This window comes from Panthera onca, chromosome D4, assembly GCF_046562875.1.
Source record: "Panthera onca isolate mPanOnc1 chromosome D4, mPanOnc1 haplotype 2, whole genome shotgun sequence".
Classification (NCBI taxonomy): domain Eukaryota; kingdom Metazoa; phylum Chordata; class Mammalia; order Carnivora; family Felidae; genus Panthera; species Panthera onca.
This window is the reverse complement of record NC_138351.1, coordinates 90,030,825-90,056,539: the sequence shown is the minus strand read 5'-3', so window position 1 is coordinate 90,056,539 and position 25,715 is coordinate 90,030,825. Positions and strand designations below refer to the sequence as shown.

Sequence of the window (25,715 nt, the reverse complement as noted above, 5' to 3'; positions counted from 1 at the left end):
AAAGCATTCTTGAGGTTTTATTCTTCACATCCTTTGTTATAAAATACTAATTAGAATTCTCAAATGGTTTTTAAAACTAGATTCCACCAAGAAGTTTATTCAAGAAGAGAGAAGATATTTTGGGGGTCCACTGTGCTGCCGCTGTCCCTTTCTTTGCTAAGATGCACGTGGCCCCAGCACCCACGCCAAGGTGCCTCTCCGTGCCACGAGCAGGCGGTGGTGGCCTCGGCCTCAGAACCCGCCTTCTGACACAAAGGCATCAAAGAAGGAAGTCGCTTCTGGGCGTAAGGGAGACCCGAAAAAGGGCTTTGGCAAATAGGTAGTTGATGGGGGAACAGGAAGGAGAGAGGAGACGCGTGCAGCGGTCCCCCTCCCAGTGTGCCTCACGGAGTGACGATGAATGTTATCAAGGGTCCTTCCTGGGGACCTTCCATCCCTTAGGAGCCGAGTCGTCGGACGTGCTTGCCCGCAGGAGATCCGTCCCCGGAGATGGCGGGGGTTGTCGTGCGGCGGCTACGAGCTGGACTTCCCTCCAAGAGGAACAGCGTAGCCCCGTGCTGTGTTGGTTGCGTTCACACTCACAGTCTCTGGTTTCAGGGAAGTGTGAGCCCAGGACCGGTGCTGAGCTGCGGGGTTCCCAGTGACTCTGCGTACGGGAAGGAGGCCCAAGCCACGCTAGAACAGCAGCCTCCCTGGAGTGTGTTTCCTCACAAATGATGGATAAGAATTTAAGCCTGAAAACCAGCTGTCCAATAGCTTATCTGTGTTGGTGAGCAGCGTCCAGAAACACTGAAGTCATAAGCCTCGCTCGAGCCAAGAGTGTGCAGTAATGACCAATCTCTGGCAACTTCTGTCCTTCCCAGACGCTTTACGACAGTGAGTCCATTCGCTCGGATGATTGCGTCTCCCTGTGACTGGTGGAGTTGCGAGTTCTCCAGAGCTTGGGGCGCAGGTCACCGTGGAAACGCAGAGCCATCGAGGCCCTCGGGCCTGTGGCCGTAGCCCTCAGCCGCTGGCACCCTCTCTGCCGCCTCCGGCACCCTCGTTCTTCCTGATAATCAGGGGAAGTAAATGGAATGTCTGTTACAGCGAGGAGCCAGAAGTTTCCTTTTGAAGATCTCTTCTCCTGCTTTCTTGCCAGCACAGCACAGGGCTCCTCCCCAGTCATGGTTCACGCCAAGACTCTGCTGGAGATAAAGTGTCATTGAAAACTGCATGCCTGGCCAGCTTTGGGTGGCTTTGCTTCTTAGCGTGTGAATGGCCTGTTAACATGTACGGTCGTCAACCTCCACCGTTTTTTCCACCCGGAAGACTCTTGGTGGTTCTTTCGAGTGTATGTTTTCAGAACGGGTGGCCACTTCCCGCGTCTCCCGTCTCTGTGAGGGCAGATGTTATCTCTGCATCCCTGGCTCGTATATCGGGCCTCGGCTCACTGCCTTTTGCATGCTGGTCATCGCAAAAACACTTAGCCGAGGAGATTTCCCAGCGAGTTAGGAGGCTGTATCCTGCGGAGCCGTGGGATGACAGGGTGGGGCCTGTCACATGCCCAGAACCCTCGCTGACAGTGAGATGCCCCACACGTCTCTCAGGAGCCAAGCCGTGTGTTATCGGGTGCGTAGCCTGCACTCTCAGCCCGTTTCTCCGTCTTTGTGACAAGGATCGTAACAGCCCTTGGTGTAGATTAAATGAGAGGATTCGTGCAAAACCCTTAGCACCTCACTGACCAGCAGGCATCGTCATCCCCAGACGGGTTTTGCTGGCACTCTGACAAATTGTGACCGAGGCTGATGGCAGGGACCAGGCAGCCCCTCCTAACTGCTTTCTTTTGCAGGAACTTGGCTCTGGCACGCCTAGATCTTCTGCAGAAATCTGCCGTCTCCAGACAGGCAGCCCCCCTCCTGGCATAAAATCTCAGCCCAAACAGTCTTACTCTGGCTATAAATAAAAATTCCTGCTACAGAGAAAGCAGCAACTCTCTGTCAGAGGCAAAGCCAGGCACCAGCCAGGTCCTAGAATAAACCCCAGGCAGGGGCGAAGTGGTGTTTCTGCTCTGTGGCCAGCCTGCCTTTCTCCTGCCCGTACGAAAAATGTGGCCTCAGAGGGCCTGGAGAGAACTCTCTGGGGGATCCGTGGAGGCAGAGCTTGGGGGGAAATGGTGTAAGGATGAGCCCCCAAGTGCCCTCCCTTCCAGAGTTGCCGGAGGGGCACTGCGGGGAGGGGCACCGAGGGCGCTTCCCCACTGGAAGGTATTTTTCAAGTTTGGCTCTTGTCCCAGCAGGACTGCATAGCTGGGATGCCGGAGCTGCTCCCAGGCTGGGGGGGAGGGGGGGGAGGGGGGTGCTGCTGAGGGAAGGGAGCGCAGGCAGCCCAGGAGCCTTTGTCCTGGAGAGGCAGCCCCCTTGCGGTCTCCTGGCGGCAGCCGCTCCCCTCCATAGCGCACATCCTTGGGGCTCCTTCCTTCCCCTGGGGGCAGCCTGTCACCCTGCAGACTCCTGTGAGTCAGCCAGTGTTTAGGCACGTCGATACTAACATTAGAATCAGTCCCTAAGTAGCCCCTCATTTCTGTGAATCCGCTGTAGACCCCACTGAATACCTCAGCTCTGGGGTTTCCTGGTATTTTGGAGGACGAGTGAGGAGAGCTGACCGAGCAGCCCTGACTGCACCCAGGACTCCCAGAGCATCGTCTCTGTAACTCCCCAGAGACCCCGCCCCAGAAGCGTGGTCCCCGCCTCCTGTGTTTTCATTTTGCATTTTTTTCTTCTAGTATAATTAGCATACAGTGCCATGCATTTACATCGCTGTTTTAAAGGGTAGGAAACTGAGGCTCAAGAACTTAGGCTGTTTACCCAAGGTCACACAGGTGGAAAGAGAGAGCCCCGGACCGGAGCCCAGTCTGTGTGACTGGAGTGTACGCCCTCGGCAGTCACCCTGAGGCCGTCTCCCGGAAAAGGCACCCATGGTGCTTGGGAGTCCGCCACCCTGAGCGGGCCAGATCAAAGCTGGTCAAGAAGGTACCGTCACACCTGATGCATCTTGTGACCGCATAGAAACCGCTTGTGAGTGTCTGTCCAGTGCTCAGTTATTGCGGGGCCTGCCCAAGTGCCGAGAGACTTTACACTTCAGGGGTGGTCCATGAGGACAGGTCCCGGACCCCTGAAAGAGCTGGCATCTGTCTTAGTCTGTTCAAGCTGCTATAACACAGCTCCACAGCCTGGGTGCTTCCATACAGCACGGTTCTGGAGGCTGTGGTCCAAGGTCGGGCTGCCACCATGGTCGGTGTCCCCTTCCGGTCACAGACTTCTGGTTGTATCCCCACACGGTAGAAGGGCAAGGCATCTCTCTGGACCCTCTTTCCTGGCACTGATCACATTTAGGAAGGGAGCTCTTAAGCACCTCCCAGAGGTCCCCACCTCCTAATACCTAAACTAGTTGGGTACGTGCTCAAGGGAGAGGCATCCGTCAGCACATCTCATGGCGGCCTCTGCCCTTGGGGACACACAGGCAACAGAGCTGAACCAGGCTCCTGCGTGAGACCAAAGCCGCTGCCTGAAAGGGCCACGTGGGCTTCTCAGGGTGGCCTCCCGGGACCAGACCGTACCATCCGTTGGCCGATGCGTTCCATACGCTGTCTTCTCTTTGGCCTTTTCCAGCCAGTGAGAGAGCCTCACTACGGGGGGGGACATTCACCAGGGATGAATGGAGAGTCCCAAAGCCAAACATTTGACCCTACTGCCATCCCCAGCAGGGTCCAGAGTGAGTCCCTCCGCCCCCCCAGGCCTGGGTGGTTGCTATAAAAGATCAGTGAAACGTGGCACCTGGCTGGTGAGGGCACCGTGGATGTTCAGGCTCCTCGGCCCCCAGTATGAGAGCCACTGAGCTGGGCATCCCCTCACCCAGCTTGTGTAGAAAGCTTGTGGGAATGGAGCTTCCCAGGAATCTCAGCCTCCGGTGCCTGTCCTTCGGAACATGGACGGCACTTCCCACAAATTCATGTGACCACGCACATGAATGGTTGGTCTTGAGTTCGGGAATTAGATGGGGAAATAAAATGTGTACGAGTGAGTAGGTGCCTGGGGTAGGTGTCCTGAGTCTGATATAAACCCGCAGAGCGAGAGGGAGCTTTAGACTACTCAGGCCAGCCAGGAAGGAGCAGGGCTGGCCGGCAGCAGCAGGGGGGGGGGGGGGGGGGGGCGCACCTGTCCCTGGAGTTGAGGCAGCCCCTTGGTCCAGTGTAAAGTGTAGCTTTACAAAACCACCTAAGGATGTGAGTGGCTTTGACCTCCTGTTGAGAGTTGTGTTTCTTCCTCCTTTTCCTTGTCCGTGGGTTCTGAAAATCCAGTGGCAAAACGCAGAGAACATTTGAGGGAGCCGTGTGCACATTTGTGTTGAGTTTGGCTTCTGGCAAACTCCGGCATCTGTGGTGGGCAGGTGAGCCGGGCAAGCACTTTGGATACAGACCATTCCACATGCCCTTCTCCCACTGCCCTGTGACGGCATCAGGCTGTCAGGCCCTTTGTGGGACGCGGTGACATCTCAGGTTCTGAGCCTGGTGGCCCCAGAGCTCCTCTGTCCCTCCTCCCACAGCAGAGCTCAGGCCTGGGCAGTGCTCGTTGGCTCTCAGAAGCTGTGGGCGCTCGCTGTCTCCCCTCAACCTGGCCTCGAGACTTGTCTGTCTCCATGAGAGTTTGGGAGAGTGTTAGCCTCGCAGCTCTAGGGTGATACCAGAGACGTTGCAAGATCCCTCCATTGGTGAAAGAAAAGAGAAAAGATCGGGTAGGGAGGGAAGTGAGCTCAGAGAAATTTTCAGCATTTTGATTGCATTTTTAAGACTCCCCTTCCAAAAGGATTTGAAGCGGGTTACGGTATTTGAAAGGCTGCAGCGTTTGACTTTGAAGGGATAAAACCAAAGAAGCTCATCCGAAAGACTCGAAATGAGTAAATATGACCCGTGGTCTGAACGTGCACACTGAATTTAGCCACCGGGTTCCTGAAGGGACAGAGGCACGGGTTGGGTTCGTGGGTTTGGTTCTCTGGCACAGCAGAGAGTGGGACCACCCGTACCGCGCCTGGGGCTTGCTCGTCGTTGAGGGCGCCCGCGTGCCTCTGTTCAGCCACCGCGGATGGCGATGGTCGGTCCCCAGGCCCTGCTCAAGGGAGGGCGCGCCCGGGTTGGGGGACCGTGGGCCGGAGGCATGCGGGGGTTGCTTCGGCCTGCTCCTCACTAGAATCGCTGTGAACGGCCTACCCCAGCTCGGCCAACCTAATCTAACGACTTTTTCTTTTGTCTGTTTTCTTCTTCCCATCTTCCCGTTTCTGTGTCTGTCTGCCGCTTTGATTCTGTAGTATAAATCTGTGTTTAGGTCCTACTCCCAGGATTTCGTGCCTCACAACCAAGCTTCCGTTCAGCCTTTCCTCCCGTCTACCCCCTCTTCCTCTCCACACTTCCCGCCCGTCCACCAGTCTCAGAGCTCTGACTTAGCGGTGCCGACCGTGGCCAGTCTGCCTCCCAGCACCGTGGACGGGCCTCTCTCGTCTTCTCAGGAGAGCAGCTTTCATGGGAACACTGTCTGCCTTCCTTCCGAAACCTCTCTCACTGACTCGCCCCCGACGCCTTCGGTGAGAACTCAGCACACACACCCCTCCACGTGGGTCTGCACGTTTTGAGAAAAGCGGTGTCGCTGTTCGTGAGTCTGCCGCCCTGCCCCCCACCCCCAGTGGCAGCCAGGCCTGTCTGACTGAGGTCTGTGGAAGGTCGCAGAGTGAAACAGGAGGGTGTCTGTTTCCAGAACAGAAACGGAACCTTCCGTACAGAGTTCCCGTCAGATGGGGAACCCGATTTTCCAGAAACAGATTAGTGGCCGTTTAGAGACAGCCATAAGTAAGCACGAGACAGAAAATGCGCCTGGTTTCCTGGTTGGTTGTGCGTTTTTAGAGAAAGATACAAACACCTGTGGAAGAAAGGTGCGGACAGAGGACTCTGAGACCGGAGGCAGTTGCCTCTGTGGCTGCAGGTGCTGCTGAGTTCCCTGAGCGCCTCATCCGGGGACGGGGTGCTAGCTGGCAGGGCGGAGAGGACCGGGGCCGGCAGGCGGGGGCGGCGCTGCAGCGAGCTGGCCTGTCTTGGTACGTTGCCTCCCTCCGGGGCAGTTTGAATGGCCCTTGACCTCCCTGGAGAAGATCCAGAGGGAAACTTGCGTCCCCTGTAACACAGAGGCAAGAGGTGGCAGAAGTGGCTTCCTTCTCGGGCCTGGGAAAGGTCCCCAGGGAGACCCGAGCTCCCGCTGCCGCCCTCTTTCCTTCCCCGTGAAAGGAGTGTCCCGGTCAGGGCCGGCCCGGTAGGCTGCTCTCTCTCGGAGCCGTGACGGCGGGCTGGGGGGCCTGTCACATGTGCATCTCCTCTCATCCTGTCTCCCCCAGAGTGAAAACGCCAGCGAGGAGGCTGGTGAGGGTGAATACGTCAATCTGTATTCCTCTGGCCAGAGCAGCGAGGAGCTGCCTCACTCCCGAGGAGTAAGTAACCTCAGGGCTGCCTGGTGCATGTGGCCTGGCCTGGCAGGGTTGGGCCCTGCTTCTGCCTGGCTGAGCCTCCCGGTCCCTGGCCGGCTGGGCCCCGCAGCCTTGCCGAGAGCCACGCTGGCTCGGTGGGGAGAGGACGTGGCTCCCCGTGGAGGCCCTCCCTTTGCTTTCAGTGCTCGTGTGACGCTCTCCGGGCCTGGCCGGATGGGTCTTCTGGAAATGAGAGGAGGCGGCATAGTGTTGGCCTGGCCCCGTATTGGTTGCTGTCTGAGATTTCTCTCTATCCCATCTTCTAGTGTCAAGGCCCGTCTTCCATCCCCTCCCCAGAGGGAGGGACTCCTCTCTCCCTCACCACCAAGCCTCCTGGGCCTTCACCCCCTCCTCCTCCCTCAGCGCACTCCCTTACCCCCACAGGAACAGCTTCTGAGGAAGCTGGATGGGGTCTGTCCGGGAGCCCCCGCCCTCTGTGTTCACGAGCCCTCTATCCTGAGAGCGTAGTGAACTACCTGATGTGGCTGCCCTTGGTCGATCTCTGTCCCAGCTGGATATAGCCGTTCTGTTGAGCAGTCAGCTCTCCAAGTTTTGCTGCAGCAAGACACGAGCGAGCTCAGAAGCTTGAAAAAGAATGAGTCCCTTGACAGGAGGTGCCATGGGGACGCGAGTCCTCCCTGGTGATCAGCTCACAGGGCCCAGCCCATTAAAATTGTGGTCACCCCTGGTAAGACAGCCCCGCCGAGGATGCCCCCGCAGGACCTTCCACGTCCGCACAAGGCGAGCCCCACTTTGGTTACTTGAAAGTCCTAGAACATTGTGGGATTCGACCCTGTCTGTGGAAGCTGTTTTTACCCTGGTGTCCCCTCCTCACCTGTCCGCACCTGGTGACCTATGCCCCCGCATCGTCCAGTTTAGCCTCCACACGGTGGAGCCCATCCCAGGCTGGCCTTCCGTGGCTCTCCCCTCTGCCCGTGACCACGTTCGGTGCTGGCTTCACTTCGCGGCACTCTCCACGAGGACGATCCATGTGTTCGTGCTAACCTGGTTTCTGTCGCGGCCGCAGTGGCAGAGCAAGGATGCCAGACAGCCGTGTCGTCGCCGAGTGGTGTGGGCCCGGATGCCCAGGCCCGGCTGCTGGAGGAGAGGGGCTGGCCCTCGTGCCCTCGAGCAGCTAGACCCCTTGGAGCCATAGCTGGGAGGCAGCTGTGCGTGGCAGTCCTGAGGACTCTAACTAGGAAGTCAGCAGGGGTTTGCTGCACGGTGGTCAAGGTCACAGGTTTCGGAGGCAGACGACCCTGGGGTTGAGTCCAGGCTGTGGCCTCCGAGCCGCGTGCGCTTGGGCAGAGCCTTCGTCCTGTGTCTGTGCGCGTGAGTAGCACGGTGCCTCCAGCTAACGGACAGGGTCCTGGTCGGGTCAGGTGAGAGGAGGCGTGGGAAGTCCTTAGCACAACGCCTGGCTCAGCTTGGCCGGTAGCAGCAGCTGTGAGTCCTTTCTTCCAGGAGGTGCTTGGATGGTCATAAGTAGGGGCCCCCTTTCACCGTCCCCAAAGGCAAGAGGGCCTTGCACTTCTCGCGGGATTAACCGCCTTCATGGTTCCCGTGTCCACGTTTCGGATTACTCTGGAGGAACTTACGCTCAGAAGCCGCTTGCAGGCAGGAATGCCGGGAAGCAGATCCGCCCGGCTTGGGGCACCTGTCACAATCCCAGCGCTGGCTTCTCTTTTCAGGAATCACCAGCTACGAAAGACGGACATCCCAGAGACCCCGCATTGGGCAGCGGCGCACCTGGGAAGGAGAGCAGAGACGGCGAAAGGTAGGACGTGACCGGGTAGAGTGGGGGCCCTGAAGGCAGCGAGCCCACTCGGGGAGAGCTGCCCCCTGCCCACCGGCAAACAGGCCTCCCGGGGCTTTAGGTTTACGTCCTTTCCCTTTTTCTGACTCTCAAAATCATACATGCGCAGGGCAGAAAGCATGGCAAGTACAGAAACATACAAGTAAACCAGAAAATAATAATCCCACCCTTAAAGGCTCCACTCTGGCAAGCATTCTGCCATTATTTCCTGGTGATGTGCTCATGTATTATCCACTTTGCAAGTCACCCACGACAGTATTTTCTTTCTCAAATCCCAGGCCAGCCTTCCTTGGCCTTTTCCAAGTTCAGGTGCAATAAGGGATTGTACAAGACTTGCCAAACCTTTTATCGTGAGTTTCTTGATGGGTGTATTGTGTTGTTAAGCCATTTGAAAGTAAGTTACAGATGTGACATTCAGGCCCTAAATACTTCAGTGTGCCTCCCAAAATATTTTAAAAGCTTCCCCGATTACAATACCATTACCACACCCAAGGAAAGTAATGATAAATTGCCTTATGTCATCTGGTACGCAGACCATCCTCCACTTCCCCAAGTGTCCGTAAATCTGCTTGTATAGCTTATTTTTTTGGAACCAAGATCAGTCAGGAGTCACTGCATTTAGTTGTGGGTCTTTATTTTTTTTTTAATATTTTTTTAACATTTATTTATTTTTGAGAGAGCATGAGTGGGGGAGGGGCAGAAAGAGAGGGAGACACAGAATCCGAAGCAGGCTCCAGGGTCCGAGCCGTCAGCACAGAGCCCGACGCGGGACTCGAACCCACACACCGGGAGATCGTGACCTGAGCCAATGCCGGTCACTTAACTGACTGAGCCCCCAGGAACCCCATGTGTCTTTAATCTTTTGTAACATTTTCAGCATTTGCCGGAGTCAGACCTGACCCGGTTTAGAAACGTGTAAGTCCGTTTCTGTACGCGTGGGACCTCCAGATCCTCTCTGGCCCTGCCATCGGCAACCGCGTGGTGACGCTGCCTTCTCAGCGAGATGTTCCACAAGTTCAAGCTTTTCCTCCCTCTGCAGGCCAAGGTTCCGCTACCTCTGGGGTCCTGCTTGCCAGGCCTAAGCATAAACGGTTCAAGAGGTGGTAAATAGCAAGAGGCAGAAGAAGAATCAGAAAGCGCTCGATAGGGGCCCGCTGAAGAGGGCTGCCCGCCCAGCCTGCTCTTGGCCGCTCCTCAGTGCCGTCCGTGTGGGTGGAGACCGTCTGATCCGTCTGTCCGGGCTAAGATCTCCCCAAGTATTAAGCAAGGGATGATGGGTCTTCTAGTTGAACACCTGGCAGCAAACGGGGGCTGTGCCAGGCAACAGGGACTCATGGGTTCAGCCTCCAGCTGCACGGAACCCGAGAGCACCATTTTTCAGAGCTGCAGATGGCCTGTGTGAAAACAGAAGGATGAGCACGTCGACCGCTTAGAAGCAATTACAGAGATGTTCTCCTCCTTCCACAAAGGCCAGACTGCGGACCGGACCCTGAAGGGACACGAAGCAGATGGTTCTTCCCATGACTGTGTGTGATTTTGCTTTGGGCCGTCCATGTCTTACTGAAGGCACAGGTTTTTATCTCCCAGATACTTAGGGTTAAAAATGTGGCCTGTGACCACAAGGATCCACGGTGGAAACTGTCAGAATAAAACCGGAACACGGGAGAAGATGCCGGGGGAGGCATGGTGCCTACAGACCCAGCATCTGTCTGCTCCCGGGATGCCCCCCTCACCCCCCACATCCGTCCTCTGCTGGCCGTTCTCTCCTTCTCCCCCTTCACCAGCAAACTCCGGCTCAGTCCTTCAGGCCTCAGCCCGTGTGTCCTGCCCCAGGGCCTGCTGCCCTTTAGACTGTGCTGTGTCCTTCTCAGGCCGGTGCCCCAACTGCTGGCTTTAACGTCCGCCTCTCCTGCTAAACCCAGCACCCCCGAGGACAAGGGCCAGTCTGCCCGGCTCATACTTCTCAGTCCCACGGAAAGGCGGCCCTTAGAAAAAAACTTGAGGAATGGCGCGAATAGCCACGCGAACTTTCTCTCCCAAGCTGCTTGCCCTTATGCCATTTCTGTCCTTGAATACAGACTATGTGGACGGTGGCCTTGACCAAGAGAGGCTGATCCCATCACTTATTTAAATAGTCCAATGGAACCTTGTTGATCGCCTTCTTAATCCCGTCCACTTACAGACGGAGCAGAGAGCAAGAAACGTCCCAAGGTCACAGAGCTCATCGGTAGTGGCACCAGAAATCCAGTCTGTGCCCTGGCTTCCAGCCCCCACTCGGGCCCCCTGTGCTGGGGCGGGGGGAAGGGTGTGGATTTCCCCGTTGTAGCCGCAGTTCCAGAAGGACCTGTTCAGGGGCAGTCGTAACTCCTAGTCCTCACGCAGCGGGCCGCACTGCCTCGGGCCCCTGGTGTCCTGGATGCTGGGGCCTCTTGGACGCTTGCGACACAAACCACTTCTCCCTCCAGGGCCCCGAGGTCACCAGATGCTTCAGAGTTGGCTCGGTCGGAGGAGGAAGTTGACGAGCTGTCCCTCATCGACCATAATGAAATCATGGCAAGGCTGACACTGAAGCAAGAGGTGAGGACGGGCCTTCCTTGAGCGTCTGGGCCATAAAGGGAGTGAGAGGGCTTTGAGGAGAATGGAACCGGGAGGTGTCTCAAACAGAAGACCCAAGTGAGGCACCGACGCCCCAGGTGGCCACCCCACGCTTCCTAGGCTCTGTGCACGGCATTTATTCTGACCCCGTGCCTGGGCCACGGTGGGTGCTGAAGGACACTGGGCAAACAGATGGACTCCTAGAGAAAATGTCCCGTGTCCCCTTCTCGGGTACTTCCAGAGAGTAATCTTGGGCGAGTCGTGTAACCTAAGCCCCAGAGGACAGGACTCCGGAGGTATCATGACTGTGAACTCTGTGGAGGGTGTTCAGTTCAGAGCTTGAGCATGGGGAGCCCTCATTAGCATAAGCCGCCTTCACATTACTGTTGACCGAATGCCCCACGGTAGTTTCCGTGTGGGAGACACAGGCTGATTAAGAAATCCCAGGCCTAGCCGCCACAGCCGCCTCTGTCCTGTGCCTTGCCAGGATGGCGATTCTGGAAGCACAGAGGAACAGTTTCATGTCATAGCCTTGACCCCGCCCTGGGGAAGGACTGTTTCTGGGCTCCAGCTGTGGCGGCATGCAGATGCAAAGACAAGCAGTGGGTATACTGCCCTTGGCACGGGGTGCGCTGGGCCGGGCCGGCCGCCGCAGAGCGTGACAGGAAAGGCGAGGCCGGCGGGGACCCTGGGGCAGCTGGCTTCTCTGCCGACAGAAGTCACGTCTCGTGACCCTTCGCAGAAAGTCCTGAAAAATCGGGGCGTGGGCGTGGCTGCCCTCACCCTTAGCTGGAAATGCACGATGCTCTCGGGACTCGAGTCCAAGCGTGGAAACACAGAAGTGCTCGGAGAGGCAGGCGCCTCTGAGCCTGCGGGCCGTGGGCCCACGGAGGCTGGCGGGGTGGGTGTCCTTCAGGATCAGAGGCAGGGGTGTGGGCTCTCAGGCTCGCCTGCTGCCAGCTCTCTTTGGCTCCCAGCAGGTTTATGGGCTAAAGCCTCTGCCCACATGAAAGTAAGACTCGTTCTTTAGTCGGGAGACGGCAGCTGGTGTCCCATAAGCAATGTCAGGCATAATCGAGCGTCTTTGTGACGCTTCCGGGCTCCTGGGAGTGCTCCCTGTGGAGGGACTTGTGACTCCTTCCACGTGGGGAAACAGTAACGCGGGGCCACTGGCTGCAGTTGTGGGAGCGGGTGCGCCCGCAAGGAGCCCACTGCCCCCGCTGCCTTCTTGGAGCAGCCGCTGGCAGCCCCGCCTGCCTCCCCGCGGGGTCCCGCCCTCCCCACCTCTGAGACCCCGGGGTTGGTGAGGACAGAGAGATCTGATGGTACTATTGTCCCCTGACCCCACTGTGACCCAGAGCGGGGTGCCCTGGTGTCCGGGCGGCTCCCAGACGAGCCGTGGTCTGTCCTGCCCGCCGAGCACGCAGAGCTGGGCGGGCCACGTGGGCACACTGGCCTCCGTGCGCGGCCGCGCTGCTCCCGGGTGACAGAGGCCAGAGGGAAGGGGGCCCCGGGGTCTCCACAGTGCAGGGACTTGGTCTCGTCCCTACCCCGGACTTCCCGGCGCAGCTCTCCTACGGCCGAATTCTGCCACACGCCCTGCTTTGCTCTTGTCGTTGCAGGGTGACGATGGGCCGGACGTCCGTGGCGGGTCCGGAGATATTCTGCTGGTGCACGCTACTGAGACAGACAGGAAAGGTGCGTCAGCGCCCCGTGCGGCAGCCTTTGTCACAGCTCCCCAGGCATCCCCTGGCCCCGCGGCCCTCTCTGCCAGCCCTGAGCGGGTCGGAACGGCGGCCCAGGTGCAGCAGGGTCACTGTGAGGAGAGCCCACCCCGGGGGACAGAGCCGGGCTCGCTGCTTCCCAGCCTTGTCAGGGCGTGTCCTCCACTGGTGAAGGGCCCCCAGGGTCAGTGGAGAGGGAGCTCCAAGTGCAGAGCTCGGCACCCAGTAGGTGCTCCCCCCACGGTCCCTCAAATAACAACGCGTTCGGCAGCGTTAACGTCACGGTGACACGTGGGTAGCTTTTTCTGCTTTTCCTGATGTTTGACTCATTACGTTATTCCAGACCACTAGATGGATTTCACTCACGGAGGTCCTGGCACACGTTCCGGCCGGGAGCCTCAGCCCAGAGCAGTGGCAGCACCGTCACAGGACGGGGTTCCGACCCTCCGCATGCGGCTGCCCCAGTCAGCGTCCTGATCCACTGACGGGGCTGGAGGAGCAGGGCACCCACTGTTGGGCAGACTTTGTGCTGGCACCAGAGCTGTCGTGCCCTGAGTTCTGACAGGGAGAGGAGGAGGAGGGCCGTGAGGAAGGCGCCACGGCCTTGACCTCAGTCAAGACGGGGGACGGGTGCCTGGTGTTCTGTTGATGTCTTTGAAAATTAGTGAAAAGGTGATGTGACCGCAGGATTAAAGTCAGTTGTGGGAAGAATTAAAACACCCCAGGCCTGAAACCTTACACCACCAATGTTAGTTTTATGAATGACCACGTCCCTGTTTTTATAGCAGGTTTCCCAAAATATGTTACACAGAACGATTCTGGGAATTTCTAAGTTACGAAAATAGTACAGAAATGTTCACGTGGCAGAGAATTTGAAAAATAGAGAAAAAGAAGAAAGGACTACAACAAATTCACCGTAGCCACTGGGCTTTCTTTACCCCCGGCTTCCTTGGACTAGGGCAGACCCCGGTCCCGGACGCGGAGTTCAAATCCGGGCACGTCCCTCTCCTTCCGGCCTCGGCTGCTTGAAGAGGTTAGCGGTGGCCCGGGGACAGGGAGGTGCACAGAGCCGACCGAGCCAGCGCGGCACGCGGCCAGCACTCGGGAAGTGGCGCTCGCTCTGCTGCGGCAAACCTTCCTCCACGCCCGCCTGAGCGCCCTCCTCAGCTGGGCCGAGAGGAACAGTTCTCTTTCTCCAAAAGGGCTGAAGCGGGAGCTGGCTCCCGTCCTGGCTTTGAGCGGCTTACCTGCGGGTGTGGCCAGAGGGAGCCCCGAGGGCAGGGCAGACCAGAGCCGCCCGGTCTGCCGGCTGTGCCCGGGGCAGGTGCTGCCGCCTGGGGCCTCCTCTCGATGTCATTCACGGAGATCCTGAGGATTCCGGGGGAAACAGTCATTTGTACCTGGGGTGGGCTGGGGCGGGGGAGGCCAGGGGCCACAAGGCACGTTCCTTGGGCAGGTGGCTTCCCGTGGACCAGAGACCACACCGGTGGCACTGTACCGGGAAGCCCGCGGCTCAGGGCACGCGGACTTGGATCTGTTCTGCCGGAAGCAGGCGGTGGCCTGTGCGGGGCTCACTTCTGCCTCCTTGCCCCCGCCTCTTTGAACAAAGCCCCGGTTATCAGTGAGCCGGGTGAGCGGAGGGTCCAGGAAGGAGGCGCCTGAGCACGACGCCGTCGGGCCCCGCTGTGCGTTTCCAGCCTGTGAGCCTCCCTCCCGACACCTGCTGCGCCAGCCGGGCCCACCCCTCTGCTGGTCCCCTAGATTCTTGCACTTGGGGAGTTGGGGGACGAATGAGAGAAGACAGAGAAGGGGTCCGTGTCCAGAGAAGGACACAGATTTAAACTGTGTGCGTGTGTCACCCTCGGCCTCACCGTGAGCAGCACACACTTTGGGACCCAGTCAGGACTCAGACCTCAGCTCCGGCACAGAATTAACTCTGAAGTTCCTAAGCCTGGCCAGACGGGGAGTCTGTGATGGGGAGTGTCCTGCGTTTAAAACATTCCTTTTTTTTTTTTTTTTAGCGTCAGGGACTGCATCACCAGCACAAGCAGGGGGCTGTTGGAATTCTGGGAACGTTGGGAATCCCCAGCTAGAGCCAGCCCTTCTGAAGGGCAGGGAGTGAGGGGTGGGAGCTGCTGGTCTGGGTCCCACCCGACCGCCGGGGCCAGGCTTCTCCCGGTTGGCCTTCCCTTCCCTGGTGCTTCTGTGTTCCAGCAACGTGCTGAGCTGTGGCCCTTCAGCCTTATCGCTCAGTGTGTGGAAATTCCCAAGATCTTTGCCCCTGGACGCTGCCCCCTAAAGTATTACCTGTGACCTGGCTTCAGAATCCTGCTGATGAGTTTGGATTATTTTCTCTGTGCCCATGACGATGAAGGCCCTTTGGGTCTCAGGTCTTAGGGCAGACAAGACGCGCTCGGTGTGTCGTCAGAGATGGCAAACACGTGCAGCAGGCACGCTGCCATCTCCGTCCCCTGCCAGTGGCAGCCATCCCTCAGTGGTCGCTCTTCTCTCTAGATTTGGTGTTGTACTGCGAGGCCTTCTTGACCACCTACAGGACCTTCATCACCCCGGAGGAGCTCATCAAGAAGCTGCAGTACAGATATCCTTTCCCGAGTCCCTCCGGCCCGGCTTGCTCTTCGAGCCCCTGTCCTCGCCCAGGGGCTGAGTGAGATGGCATAAGGGATGGGGCTGGGCTTGCCCGATGGCAGTTGCGGTCACTAAGGAGTCCTGAAAAGGAGTTAGAATTGGTGCACCTGCGAGGGGGGGGGGGGGGGCACCCAGGCCCCCAAAGAGACCCAGGTCAGTGGCACCTGCAGCTTCTGAGCTGAGCCCCAGGGCATTGAGGTGACAGGCACCAAGTGTGCAGGGCTTACCGGAATCGGGACTCCAATAAACAGCCGCAGAGGTAGGCACGGCCACTCTGCCTGGAGGCAGACCAGCGGCGGACAGAAGTACCACGTCCAGGGAGAGTCGACTCCCGCCCCTCGGCCACATCTGCCCCGAGGGCTCACCCCTTCAGGGACTACCCTGTGCGGGAGCAGCCGAGAAAGACCCAGGGCCCCGGGAGCCGCTGTCATTACCTTTCTCTCAAACCTGCTTTTCTAAAAAGCCGGCCAGCCCAGGGTCACCTGCTCCTTGGCCACCTCTCCCTGTGTCACAGCCCACGACTGCCCTCTGCTGGACAGCCTCTGTTACTTGGGGCTGGAAGTCCCACGTTCTCCCTCCCAGCTGTCTACCTTCCTTTCCTGTGTGTCCTAAGGCTTCCCCCACCAGGCTCATGTCTCCTGCAGACCTCTGTCGCTCCTTCCGCGGTCCCCGTACCCCAGCACTAGAGGACCTGGTCCCTCAAGACTGAAGTGGACAGTCTGCATTCACTTGCTCGCAGGCCTGGCTGAGCGTACCTGTCGAGAACTTCCTAGCGTCGGGCAGGATGCTAACTAAGCCCGTGCCATGAAGGCTCTCACTCAGTTACAGTACTGTTTCGTATGTTATTGCCATATTATGGATGGTGTTGTTATATCACTGTTCTGTGATTCGAAATAGGCTCAGAGAAGGTAAATGACCTGTACGGCTGTTTGGTGGGAGAGTAGCCACTGACATAGGTTCCCAGCTCAGGTTCCGGGCACCTACCTTGTTCAGCTGCTTCAGGCATTGATGGGAATGTTGCAGCCTTGAGATCCTAGGCCCAGCTGGCTAGTAAGTCCTGTGCTGCAGGCTCTGGCGACGGTCCTTGGTGTGTCCCCACCCCTCCGGTGTCCCGTGGATCACGGAAGAGCAGGAAGGACAGCCAGAGAAGGGTTTGGAGAGGATGGCAAGGATCTGTGACTTTCTGGGCAGAAACCAGGACCTTGGGGAGGAGCAGGAGGTGAACAGATGTTGGAGTGGCGACGGTGGGGAAGGGGCCTCAGAGGCTCTGGAAAGATGGGGACGGAGCGGACCCAGGGCAAGAGTGCGGGAAGCCCCTCTGGGCCATGCCCCTTCCCGGGAGACCTGGAGGTTTTAGGGCATGTGGGTTTTGACCACCCTTTTCCAACTGAGGCTCAGCAAGGCAGCCTGCAGCGGTTTGGTGAGCCCTGCAGGAAGCTTGGCCTCGAGGAGCAGGGGAGCGGCTTCCAGGGGACCAGGGCTCCTGTGCACTGTAAGCTCTCTGTACATGGCAGCTGGGGGAGGCAGCCCTCCCCCCGCCACCACACCATCCCTGCCTGTGTAAAAATGCCTTTCTTTAACCCACACTCCACGTACGAGAAGTTCTCTCCCTTCGCCGACACGTTCAAGAAACGCGTGAGCAAGAACACGTTCTTCGTGCTGGTGCGGGTGGTGGATGAGCTCTGGTGAGTGCGTCTGCCCGCGAGATGGCAGGGAGGCAGGTGGGGAGCCCTCGGGCATCCCGGGATCCCCCCAACCCCGCCACCCGCCAGGGCTGCAGGCTTCCTTGGGGAGAAGGGGCCGTCCATCCCGTCACATGCCACCAGCTTCTCCCACCCACTTTGACAAGACCCCTTGGGGAGAATGGCCCTCCCACCCAGACCTGGCCGGGCGTCCCTCGCATAGGGCACAGGAGCATAGGCCTAGTCTGTGGCACCTGTGCCCTCAGCCCCCAGCAGTAGTGGAGGCCCCGTCTGCTCTCCTCAGTCCCCCACGTCCCCCCAAGTCAGCACTCGCCGTCACCATTCACTTAACAAGTACCCATCCGGCCGGTCCCTTTCCTAGGTCTGGAGAGCTGCGGGGAAGAAACCGCAGGGCCCCTGCCTTCAAGGCATTTCCCTGCTGCGGGAGGGAGGCCTTAGTCCATGACTGCCCAGCCTTCGGGTCGGGCCGCTGTGCTCGGGAAGTGCCATGCAGAGAGGGTGCAGGAGTGTCCTACAGGCAAGGCGGCTGGTCTGAGGGGCCGGGACCATTTAGTGACTGTCACCTGGATGGGAACAGGAACTTCCTCTGGGGTGGGATTTACATACTAATGTCTCCATAGCCCAAGCACTAACGGGGGCCTGGTGTTCATCCGGTGCCAGCAGGCACTTGTGGAGGGCACGACCGCTAAGTGTCACCAGTGGGACCGTCCCCAGTGTTGCTGGTCGCTGTCACGTGACCCTTGGGTTTGTGAGGTGGATGTGGGCCCGGCGGCGGCAGCCTCCTCCTATGCTGGGTCCCTGTCCCTCACCGCATGGCCCTCGGCCCTCTAGCCTGGTGGAGTTGACAGAAGAGATCTTGAAGCTGTTGATGGAACTGGTCTTTCGCTTGGTGTGCAACGGGGAGCTCAGCCTGGCGCGCGTGCTCCGGAAGAACATCCTGGACAAGGTGGACCAGAAGAAGCTGCTCAGGTGTGCCAACTCCGACCAGCCCCTGGCAGCCAGGGGGGTGGCCGCCAGGTGAGCGTCCAGCCGTGGCTCCTCCAGCTCCTTCCTCTGGCAGAGTTGCCCCCGATCGCAGCCTCTCCGTTCCGTTGCCCACGGCGTGCCTCCCCAGCCTCGCGTCCTGGCTCTGCCCGGGCCCTGCCACGAGGTTCGGCCCAGTGGACGGTCCAGTGGGTTCCCCAGGGGCTAGGCCTCTTCTCCAGGGTCATGATGTGTGATGGGTCCCCGTTTGGCGAGGAAGTGAGGAGCCAGGACAGGGGGGCGCCTCCTGGGACAGGAGACAGGAGAATGCATTCCGGGCCATGGTCAGCTCTTGTCTTCCCGGCGCTAACGTGGCAGCCGCGAGCTCTTGCCTGCCCCCCCACCCCCACCCCCACCGTCCTGAACGTTCCTAAGAACCTGGGGATGTAGTCTCCGGTCTGTCGCCTGTGCCCCAGCCATAGAAGTTTGTTGATGTGTCCCTTCCTGTCAGTGTTTCGGCCTTCAGCCCCGTGGTGCCACCTTTGCTCCCACTGGGCCCTGGCAGCGGGGTTACCCCACTAGCAGAGGCACCGGGGTCTCGGGCCTGAGTGCGGTGTGGCCCCGTCCTGCCGCCGGTCAGCTCTGTGGCTGCCATCCTCCTGTGAGGCGGGGCTTAGGGGCAGCTGCTCCCTCTGCACCCCACCCCCCCCCCCCGACTCCCCAGCTCTGAGGCCGCAGTACAAGGCCCACCCAGCTCCTGCCGTCCCGTCCCGACTGCTCACCTCGCCTCTGTCTTCTAGGCCGGGGACGTTACACGACTTCCACAGCCATGAGATAGCTGAGCAGCTGACCCTGCTGGACGCCGAGCTCTTTTATAAAATAGAGGTATGGCATTGAGCAGGGCTGGGGACTGGGGAGAAGGCTGTCTGTTGCCCTGGGCAAGCAGCCACTGCTTGTCCCCAGACAGGAGAAACGGCCCATCACAGAGAAGCCAGAGGGCTCCAGTTCCATCCAGTCTACTTCCTTTTTCAGATTCCTGAGGTTTTGCTTTGGGCCAAAGAGCAGAATGAGGAGAAAAGCCCCAACTTGACCCAGTTCACGGAGCACTTCAACAACATGTCCTACTGGTAAGGCGCATCTGAGCGGGTTCCCACGCCGTCCCCCACAGAGCGCTCTGAGGGCAAGGAGGAGGTGCCCCCTCCATCCCTCCCAGCTTCTGCCAAGGCCCTGGGCATTAATTGGGCACTGCAGGAAAAGAGCAAGAGCAGGGACAGGGCAGGGTGGGTCTTGCATGTTGGAAGGGGCCACCTGGAGGGCTGGCTGAGATTGGGGAGTGCCAGGATCGATTGGTAATGTCTGCCCTGGGTGGCGACAGGGGAGTTCAGTGTGCTGTCCAGCACTGGTCACTGCCAGCCCCCAGGCGGCCTCAAGGCTGAACCTCACCCGGCCTCTGCCTGAAAGAGAACAGCTGAGGAGGGTGTTCTGTTAATACTTTAAGCCCTGAATTCTTAGCACAGAATGAGGTCCGAAGTGTTTACACTGTAATGTGTAACAGAACTGTTAGCTTTTCTAGATGTGACTCAAAGGTGCCCATGGCCTCTCGGCATCGGACGGAGGATGGTCAGACCGTGGCAGCCACGCGGCCTGCACCTGGCCCCGGCCACACCCCATCCACCGCTGCCACCGACAGAGCATCTAGTACTTGTTAAAAGGCTCTGGGGACTGCCTTTTGGAGAGAACGTGGGTCACCTCCCACTTTGCTGGTTTTTCTCCTCAGCTCAACTGTAGCAAGCCTCCGTGGGGCATCCTCAGGGGTTCCAAGGAGGAGGTGCAGGCGGGGCCCTTCAGAGCCATGGTCCTCAGGGTGTGCTCAGGGCAGGTGCCTAAGACGAAGCAGGGGTGGCTCTTCCTCGAGTGGCTGCTGTGGCCCCTGTCACGTCCTCATGCAAGGCTGGCCTTTTGCTGGTCCTCAAGGCGGCCTCTTCCCCCACGTGCTCACTCGTCCCCTAGGCTAGTCCGGAGGCCACCTGAGGAGCACTTCCAGCCCCAGTGGTGCCCCGGCCCGTGCTCATCAGGAACTCTCTCCTTTGATGCTCCCGCGCCTCCATCTGGAGGACCCCGTCTTGGTGTGTGGCCTCCTGCCTATCCCTGCGATGCCGTGAGCTCCTGGAGAGCAGAGACGGGGGCCTGTGCTTGGCGCCTCGAAAGCCCTGGGCACTCAGTGCAGGCATCCACATCCCTCTCCACCAGCACCACCTGGGGGTCTGGGAGGAGACTGTTCAGCTCAGTGATCTCTCTCTCTCTTTGATTTACCCAGGGTCCGCTCAATAATCATGTTACAAGAAAAAGCCCAGGACAGGGAGCGGCTGCTGTTGAAGTTCATCAAGATCATGAAGGTAACCGCGGACGCCCCGCCCAGAGTCTGCTCCTCTGGGCCCTGCCCAGCGGCCCCGGGGCCCCCCTCACGGCCTCCCCTCTCTCCGCAGCACCTACGGAAGCTGAACAACTTTAACTCCTACCTGGCCATCCTCTCAGCACTGGACTCGGCGCCCATCCGCAGGCTGGAGTGGCAGAAACAGACCTCGGAGGTGAGTGGCTGCGGGGGAGGGAGGATCTGCCTGGCCCCTGGCGAGCCAGCTGTGGCAGCAGGCACACAGATGTCTGCTCTGCACCCCCAACCTGGGTTCTCCGCGGCTCATCTCTGATCTTCGCGGTTGGTGCTGGGGTTGTCCCCTCACAGGGTCCTGCCACCTGGGCTGCAGGCCCGTATCTGGGTCCCAGCTTCACCTGTTCCTTCCTCCCATCCACCCGTGCTCCTGGAGGGGCTGCTCTGGGCTGGGGGGCCACACTGGTCACTGCGGACATACTGTGAACAGGCTAGAGACGTATTGGATGGTTTCTTTAGGGCAGGTGCCCCAGGGGGAGGGTGGGGTGGTCTGGCCTGGGGACGGGGAAGCCCCCTGAGGGAGTGTCCATCACACCAAGACCCAAGTAGGAAGAGTTTCCTGGGAAGAAGGAAATCCTGGGAATTCCTGTCAGAGGGGACGGAAGGGCACACACTGGGAGTTAGGCACCTTCAAGCAGCAGGACAGGGGCCGACGTGGCCGTGTCACTGGGGAGGGGCCCTGCTCTGGACCACGAGGGCCTTGCAGGGAGGAGTCTGGCAAGGACCTGGACCTTTATCCTTGTGTCGAGAGGTTCCTTAAGAGAGGCAAAGCCCCTAGGGGCTGGGTGTCAGCTGGGCCACTCAGGTGTCATCCCAAGGGGTGACACAAGGGGACAGAATTGTAAGACAGTATCGTATGGAGAAGTGTGGGACAGTCACAACAGCTGCTCCAGGAACACGTAGGAGGTTCCCGAGGAGGTGAAACATCGGGGGAAGAGACAAGCTGGGGGTGAGACTGGCAAGAACCCCACCCTGCGTGCCGAAAGGGCAGCTCAGGGAGGTCACTGCCTCGAGTGCAGGGAGGAGCAGAGGCAGGCTCGGGGCATGATGCAGGTCGCAGTGTGCTTCAGAAGAAGCCCACTTGGGCCCCTGGCGCTCAGCTGTGGCTCTGGGGTGCCGGGCAGGGAGGAGGGGCTGGCGTCCCCACCCTCACACACTGTCCCGCCTGCGCAGGGCCTGGCCGAGTACTGCACACTGATCGACAGCTCGTCCTCCTTCCGCGCCTACCGGGCCGCCCTCTCCGAGGTGGAGCCCCCCTGCATCCCGTACCTGTGAGTAGAGCCTCGCTGCTTCAGAGAGACCCTCCCTTAAGGGTTTCCAACCCAGACAGTTCTACTTCTAACTTTAAGACCAGGGGCGCCTGGGTGGCTCAGTCCATCTCACGGCTTGTGAGCTCAAGCCCCGTGTCGGGCTCTGTGCTCACAGCTCAGAGCCTGGAGTCTGCTTGGGATTCTGTGTCTCCCTCTTGCTCCGCCCCTCCCCCAGTTGTGCTCTCTCTCTCAAAAATAAATGCAAAACATATTTTTTAAAAAGGGTTGCACCTCTCCCATCTCCCCATCCCACTTCTCCCGCCCCAGCCCCACCTCAGGGAGGGGTCTTCACCCTTGGCTGCACGTTACAGTAAGCCGAGGGCCCCGAGAGCACGCCACGTAAAGCAGCTCAGAGAGGGTTTCCCCAGGTGTCCGTACGGAACGGACTCAGCGGGGCTTTGGGGGAGAAGCATCTTCTGGGAAATAGCGGAAAAAATCAAAGTGGGACCGGTTTGTTAGCAGAGCCCTTAATAAGCTGGGAGACCTTGGGAGTCTCGGAGAGAGGGGTAGAAGGCTCAGTGGTGTCCCGGGGCTGGGGCTGCCCTCAGGGCCCTCACGCTCGGAGATCCAGATCTTGCTGCCACTGACCCTCCCTTTGCTGACTCGCCTTTCTGCCCTCACCGGCTGCCACCGTGCTTTCCCGTTGGGGTGGCCGGCTGGGCTCCTGCGAGGGCATCGTCGGTGCCCCATCGCTCACCTCGTGGCTTCGTGTCCTCTGTAGTTAGAAGCGTGTTCCCTCACCTGTTAGCCAAACCCGAGACTCGGTGGGGAGGGAGGCCTGGAGAGCCTCTCTCTGTTATGTCTTTCCTGTTCGTTAACGTGACGAGGCTTGTCCAGCACCTGAGCTGGCTTTCCCGGGGACCCACAGCTCGGAGGTCGGGACCTCCCGCCGGAAGACACGCACACTCCCAGACGCGCTGCCCGGGCGCAGCCCACGGGCCCGAGCGGGCCCCGACTGCCGTCCGGGGCGGTGACTGGGCCTCTCCCTCCTCCCAGGGGGCTTATCCTGCAGGACCTCACCTTTGTTCACCTGGGAAACCCAGACTATATCGACGGGAAGGTGAACTTTTCCAAACGGTGGCAGCAGTTCAACATCCTGGACAGCATGCGATGCTTCCAGCAAGCGTGAGTACCGCCGCCGAGCAGAGGGGACGGGACCGCCGGGCCGTGAGGCTCAGCGCACGCGGAGATGGTGGCCTGCTTGTTCCCTGCGCGGCACGTAGGCGGCGGCTCCAGAGCAGTTGGGGGGGGGGGGGTCCCGAGGAGCGGGGTGTCCTCCTGGGGCCTGCTTGGGGGCGGGACGGTGCACGCAGCCCCCACCGGCTCTGACTGGTGCCCTTCCCCCCACCCACCCCCCCACAGGCACTACGACATCCGGAGAAACGACGACATCATCAACTTCTTCAATGACTTCAGCGACCACCTGGCGGAGGAGGCGCTGTGGGAACTGTCTCTGAAGATCAAGCCCAGGAACATAACGAGGAGAAAAACAGACCGGGAGGAGAAAACCTAGAAGCGGGTGGCACGAGCGAGGAGAACGCGGCTCGAGAGGGGCCCCGAGGGCGGCTCCGAGACCGGGAGGGACGTTGGACCTGTCCCCGGGCAGGCTGCACGCGTCCTGGCCCCGAGGCCCAGCCAGCCCTCGGCTGTGACGGGCGGGAGCCCCGGCAGCCTCCCGGCCCCACGGGAGCGGACGCCAGGCCCGCAGCGGAGCCAGCAGGCGGGTCTCGTTCCCGATTTGTGAACCCGTGGTGTTGGTTTCTGCTTTCACTTCTGTGTCCCCCTCCGCACCCCTCCCCCGCCTGGCAACAGCACAGGGATGTCAGCAGACAGGGTGGGGGGGGAATTGCGGCCTCTTCGCCCCCCCCCCCCCACCCCGGTCCTGGATCTGCTGACGTGACACACAGGTAGAGGACCCTCGCAAGGCGGGGGGGCTGGACTCCCAGTGACCTGGAATGAAGGGGACTTCTGGTCGGGTGGGCAGAGAGCAGAGAAGACCCGGGGAGGCTCCTTCCACTTCCCCGCCCTGCTTTTTAACATGCAAAATGGCGTGAGCTTCGGATGTGGCCCCAAAAGGTTCTTCCGGCAGGTGGCCTTTCAGCAGGCCCCGAGCTGGTGCTCCCCATCACGGTACTGGCCCTCACGGTGGTCCCCCGTCTGTCCCTTCATCGCCCCCGTCACCTAGCGCTCTGGGGAGTGGGCAGAGGGAGGAGCAAGGGAGGACTTCGGTTTTATCTGAGCTGGGGCCGGGAGCTCCCGGGGGAGTGAATGTGGAGAGCGGAGGGGTGTTTCTGTCCTGGGGAAGGCCCGCGGCCCCCTCCTCTGTCGCTTGCTGTGTGCCTTAAACTCCATCTCCTGTCCCCCCTGCCCCGTGGGCTCCCCTCCTACCTGCCTCCATCGGGTGGAGCCAGGGCTGCTCCGCCCTGAGAGGACAGGGCCCGGCCTGGCTACGGCGGTGTCTACGCGGGGCAGGCTTGCGTTCTCCTCCGGCAGAGCGTCTTCCTTGTTGGAAACCCCTCTCGCTGCTGAGGTTGACGGTCCGAGGCAGGGAGCTCTCCGCACACAGAGGGGCCGGGTGGCTGCCCCCACGCCTCTCGTGTCCTGGTCTGCGGCTGAGCGCTCGCTTCTCCTGGGCTCGGGACTTGGTCAAGCAAATGCCGGGATCTAACTTCCTAAACGACCAGTCCATTTGAGTCCCTCATGGGTTTCGAACAGCTCCCTTCACTCTTGTTTGTGGTCCTGTATATGGAGGGGGGAACATCTGTGAAATGCCAGTGACGCCCCTCTGGTGGCGATCTTGGGGCCACAGGCCGGAACGTGTCACTTTCTTGTTTAAAGTGTGTGGTTCAGTGCTGAGGGTGGGCTTGCTTCCCACTTGGAACCTCTCGCTGCAGTCTTGTCCTCTCCCTTCCCGTCACGCCTCCTTCCGCCCCAGCTCCGCTGGATGCTGTCGTGTGCACGCACGGGGCCACCGTGCCACAAATAACTGACGCCGTGTCTCCGCCACACACGTGGTCAGGTGGGTGTCCGTGGTCAGGGTCTGGCCCCCGGCATGGGCTGGGGCGGGGGGAGGGGGCTTTACCTGCCCTCCCCCCGGAGCCCTGGGCAGTCCGAGCAACGGGCCAGGCAGGGGGAGGCAGCATGGCGGGGACGAGGGGCCCGTGTGTCAGGGCGACCCTGTGTGAGGACCGCAGGGGCAACGTGCGCTTAACTTATTGGCTGACGGGCTTCCCACCCTGTGCCTCGCTGAGGCGCCCTCAGGGCTCTGGGAGCTGCAGACCCTGTGCCGTCACCGCAGCCTGCCCGTGACTTTCTGCCTCGGGAGGAAAGTCATTCTCACCTGCAGGTGGGGCCGGGGCCAGCGGCAGGGCAGGCACACGCCAGGTCAGCACGAGCCCAGCTCTCCAGAAGCGCCTCCACACACACCCCTGCCCCCGCGACGTTCGTTGTAAGATACATATATCCCCCACTAACCTGGCTGATAGCATCTTCCTGCAGACATTTCAAACCTGTAACTTTTATATGAGAGGAAAATAAACACAGATGAAAGCGTCCAAGCGACAGTCCGAGCTGCCTCCACACAGGCGGGGCCTCCGGCAGGATGCAGTAACATACCCAGTCCTGGGGCCCGCGTGCTGGGGCCGGGTGGTTTTGGCAGGGGCGGGGATAGAGGTCACCAGTCCCTATCTGGGATTTTCCCTCCTAGGCCTGGGGCTTCAGAAGCAGATTGATGCACAAGCCCTATACTGCTCCCTCAAACCCAGCATCCTAAAAAAACTGAAATTTCTAAGGTCGAGTTCAGGGGGCACAGAGGTACCCAGGGCTACTTTCCAAAGCCCCTAAAGCTGGTCTCTGAAGGTGCACCCTCTGCAAGATTCCATCCGCCTGCCACTCACAAGGCCGCACACACGGGCTTGGAAACAGCCAAGTTCCGGTCTTTTCTATCTGAGGTGGGCTAGGTCTCCT

General features: G+C 59.8%; 1 protein-coding gene across 1 annotated transcript in view; it reads left to right on the top strand.

The window, feature by feature from the left end:
- The window catches only part of RAPGEF1 (Rap guanine nucleotide exchange factor 1), a 131,400-nt gene extending 106,094 nt beyond the window's left edge, over window positions 1-25,306 (top strand). Inside the window, exons 13-28 of the mRNA XM_060608311.3 lie at window positions 5,344-5,616; window positions 6,418-6,510; window positions 8,238-8,323; window positions 10,828-10,939; window positions 12,580-12,655; window positions 15,196-15,280; window positions 16,920-17,012; window positions 17,862-18,047; window positions 18,794-18,878; window positions 19,026-19,120; window positions 20,311-20,389; window positions 20,480-20,581; window positions 21,613-21,710; window positions 22,746-22,874; window positions 23,112-24,787; window positions 24,859-25,306. Coding sequence (XP_060464294.1) covers window positions 5,344-5,616; window positions 6,418-6,510; window positions 8,238-8,323; window positions 10,828-10,939; window positions 12,580-12,655; window positions 15,196-15,280; window positions 16,920-17,012; window positions 17,862-18,047; window positions 18,794-18,878; window positions 19,026-19,120; window positions 20,311-20,389; window positions 20,480-20,581; window positions 21,613-21,710; window positions 22,746-22,874; window positions 23,112-23,262 — 1,743 coding nt within the window. The 3' untranslated portion in view covers window positions 23,263-24,787; window positions 24,859-25,306. The remainder of the gene's footprint in view (window positions 1-5,343; window positions 5,617-6,417; window positions 6,511-8,237; window positions 8,324-10,827; window positions 10,940-12,579; window positions 12,656-15,195; window positions 15,281-16,919; window positions 17,013-17,861; window positions 18,048-18,793; window positions 18,879-19,025; window positions 19,121-20,310; window positions 20,390-20,479; window positions 20,582-21,612; window positions 21,711-22,745; window positions 22,875-23,111; window positions 24,788-24,858) is intronic.
- The last annotated feature ends 409 nt before the right edge of the window (window positions 25,307-25,715 follow it).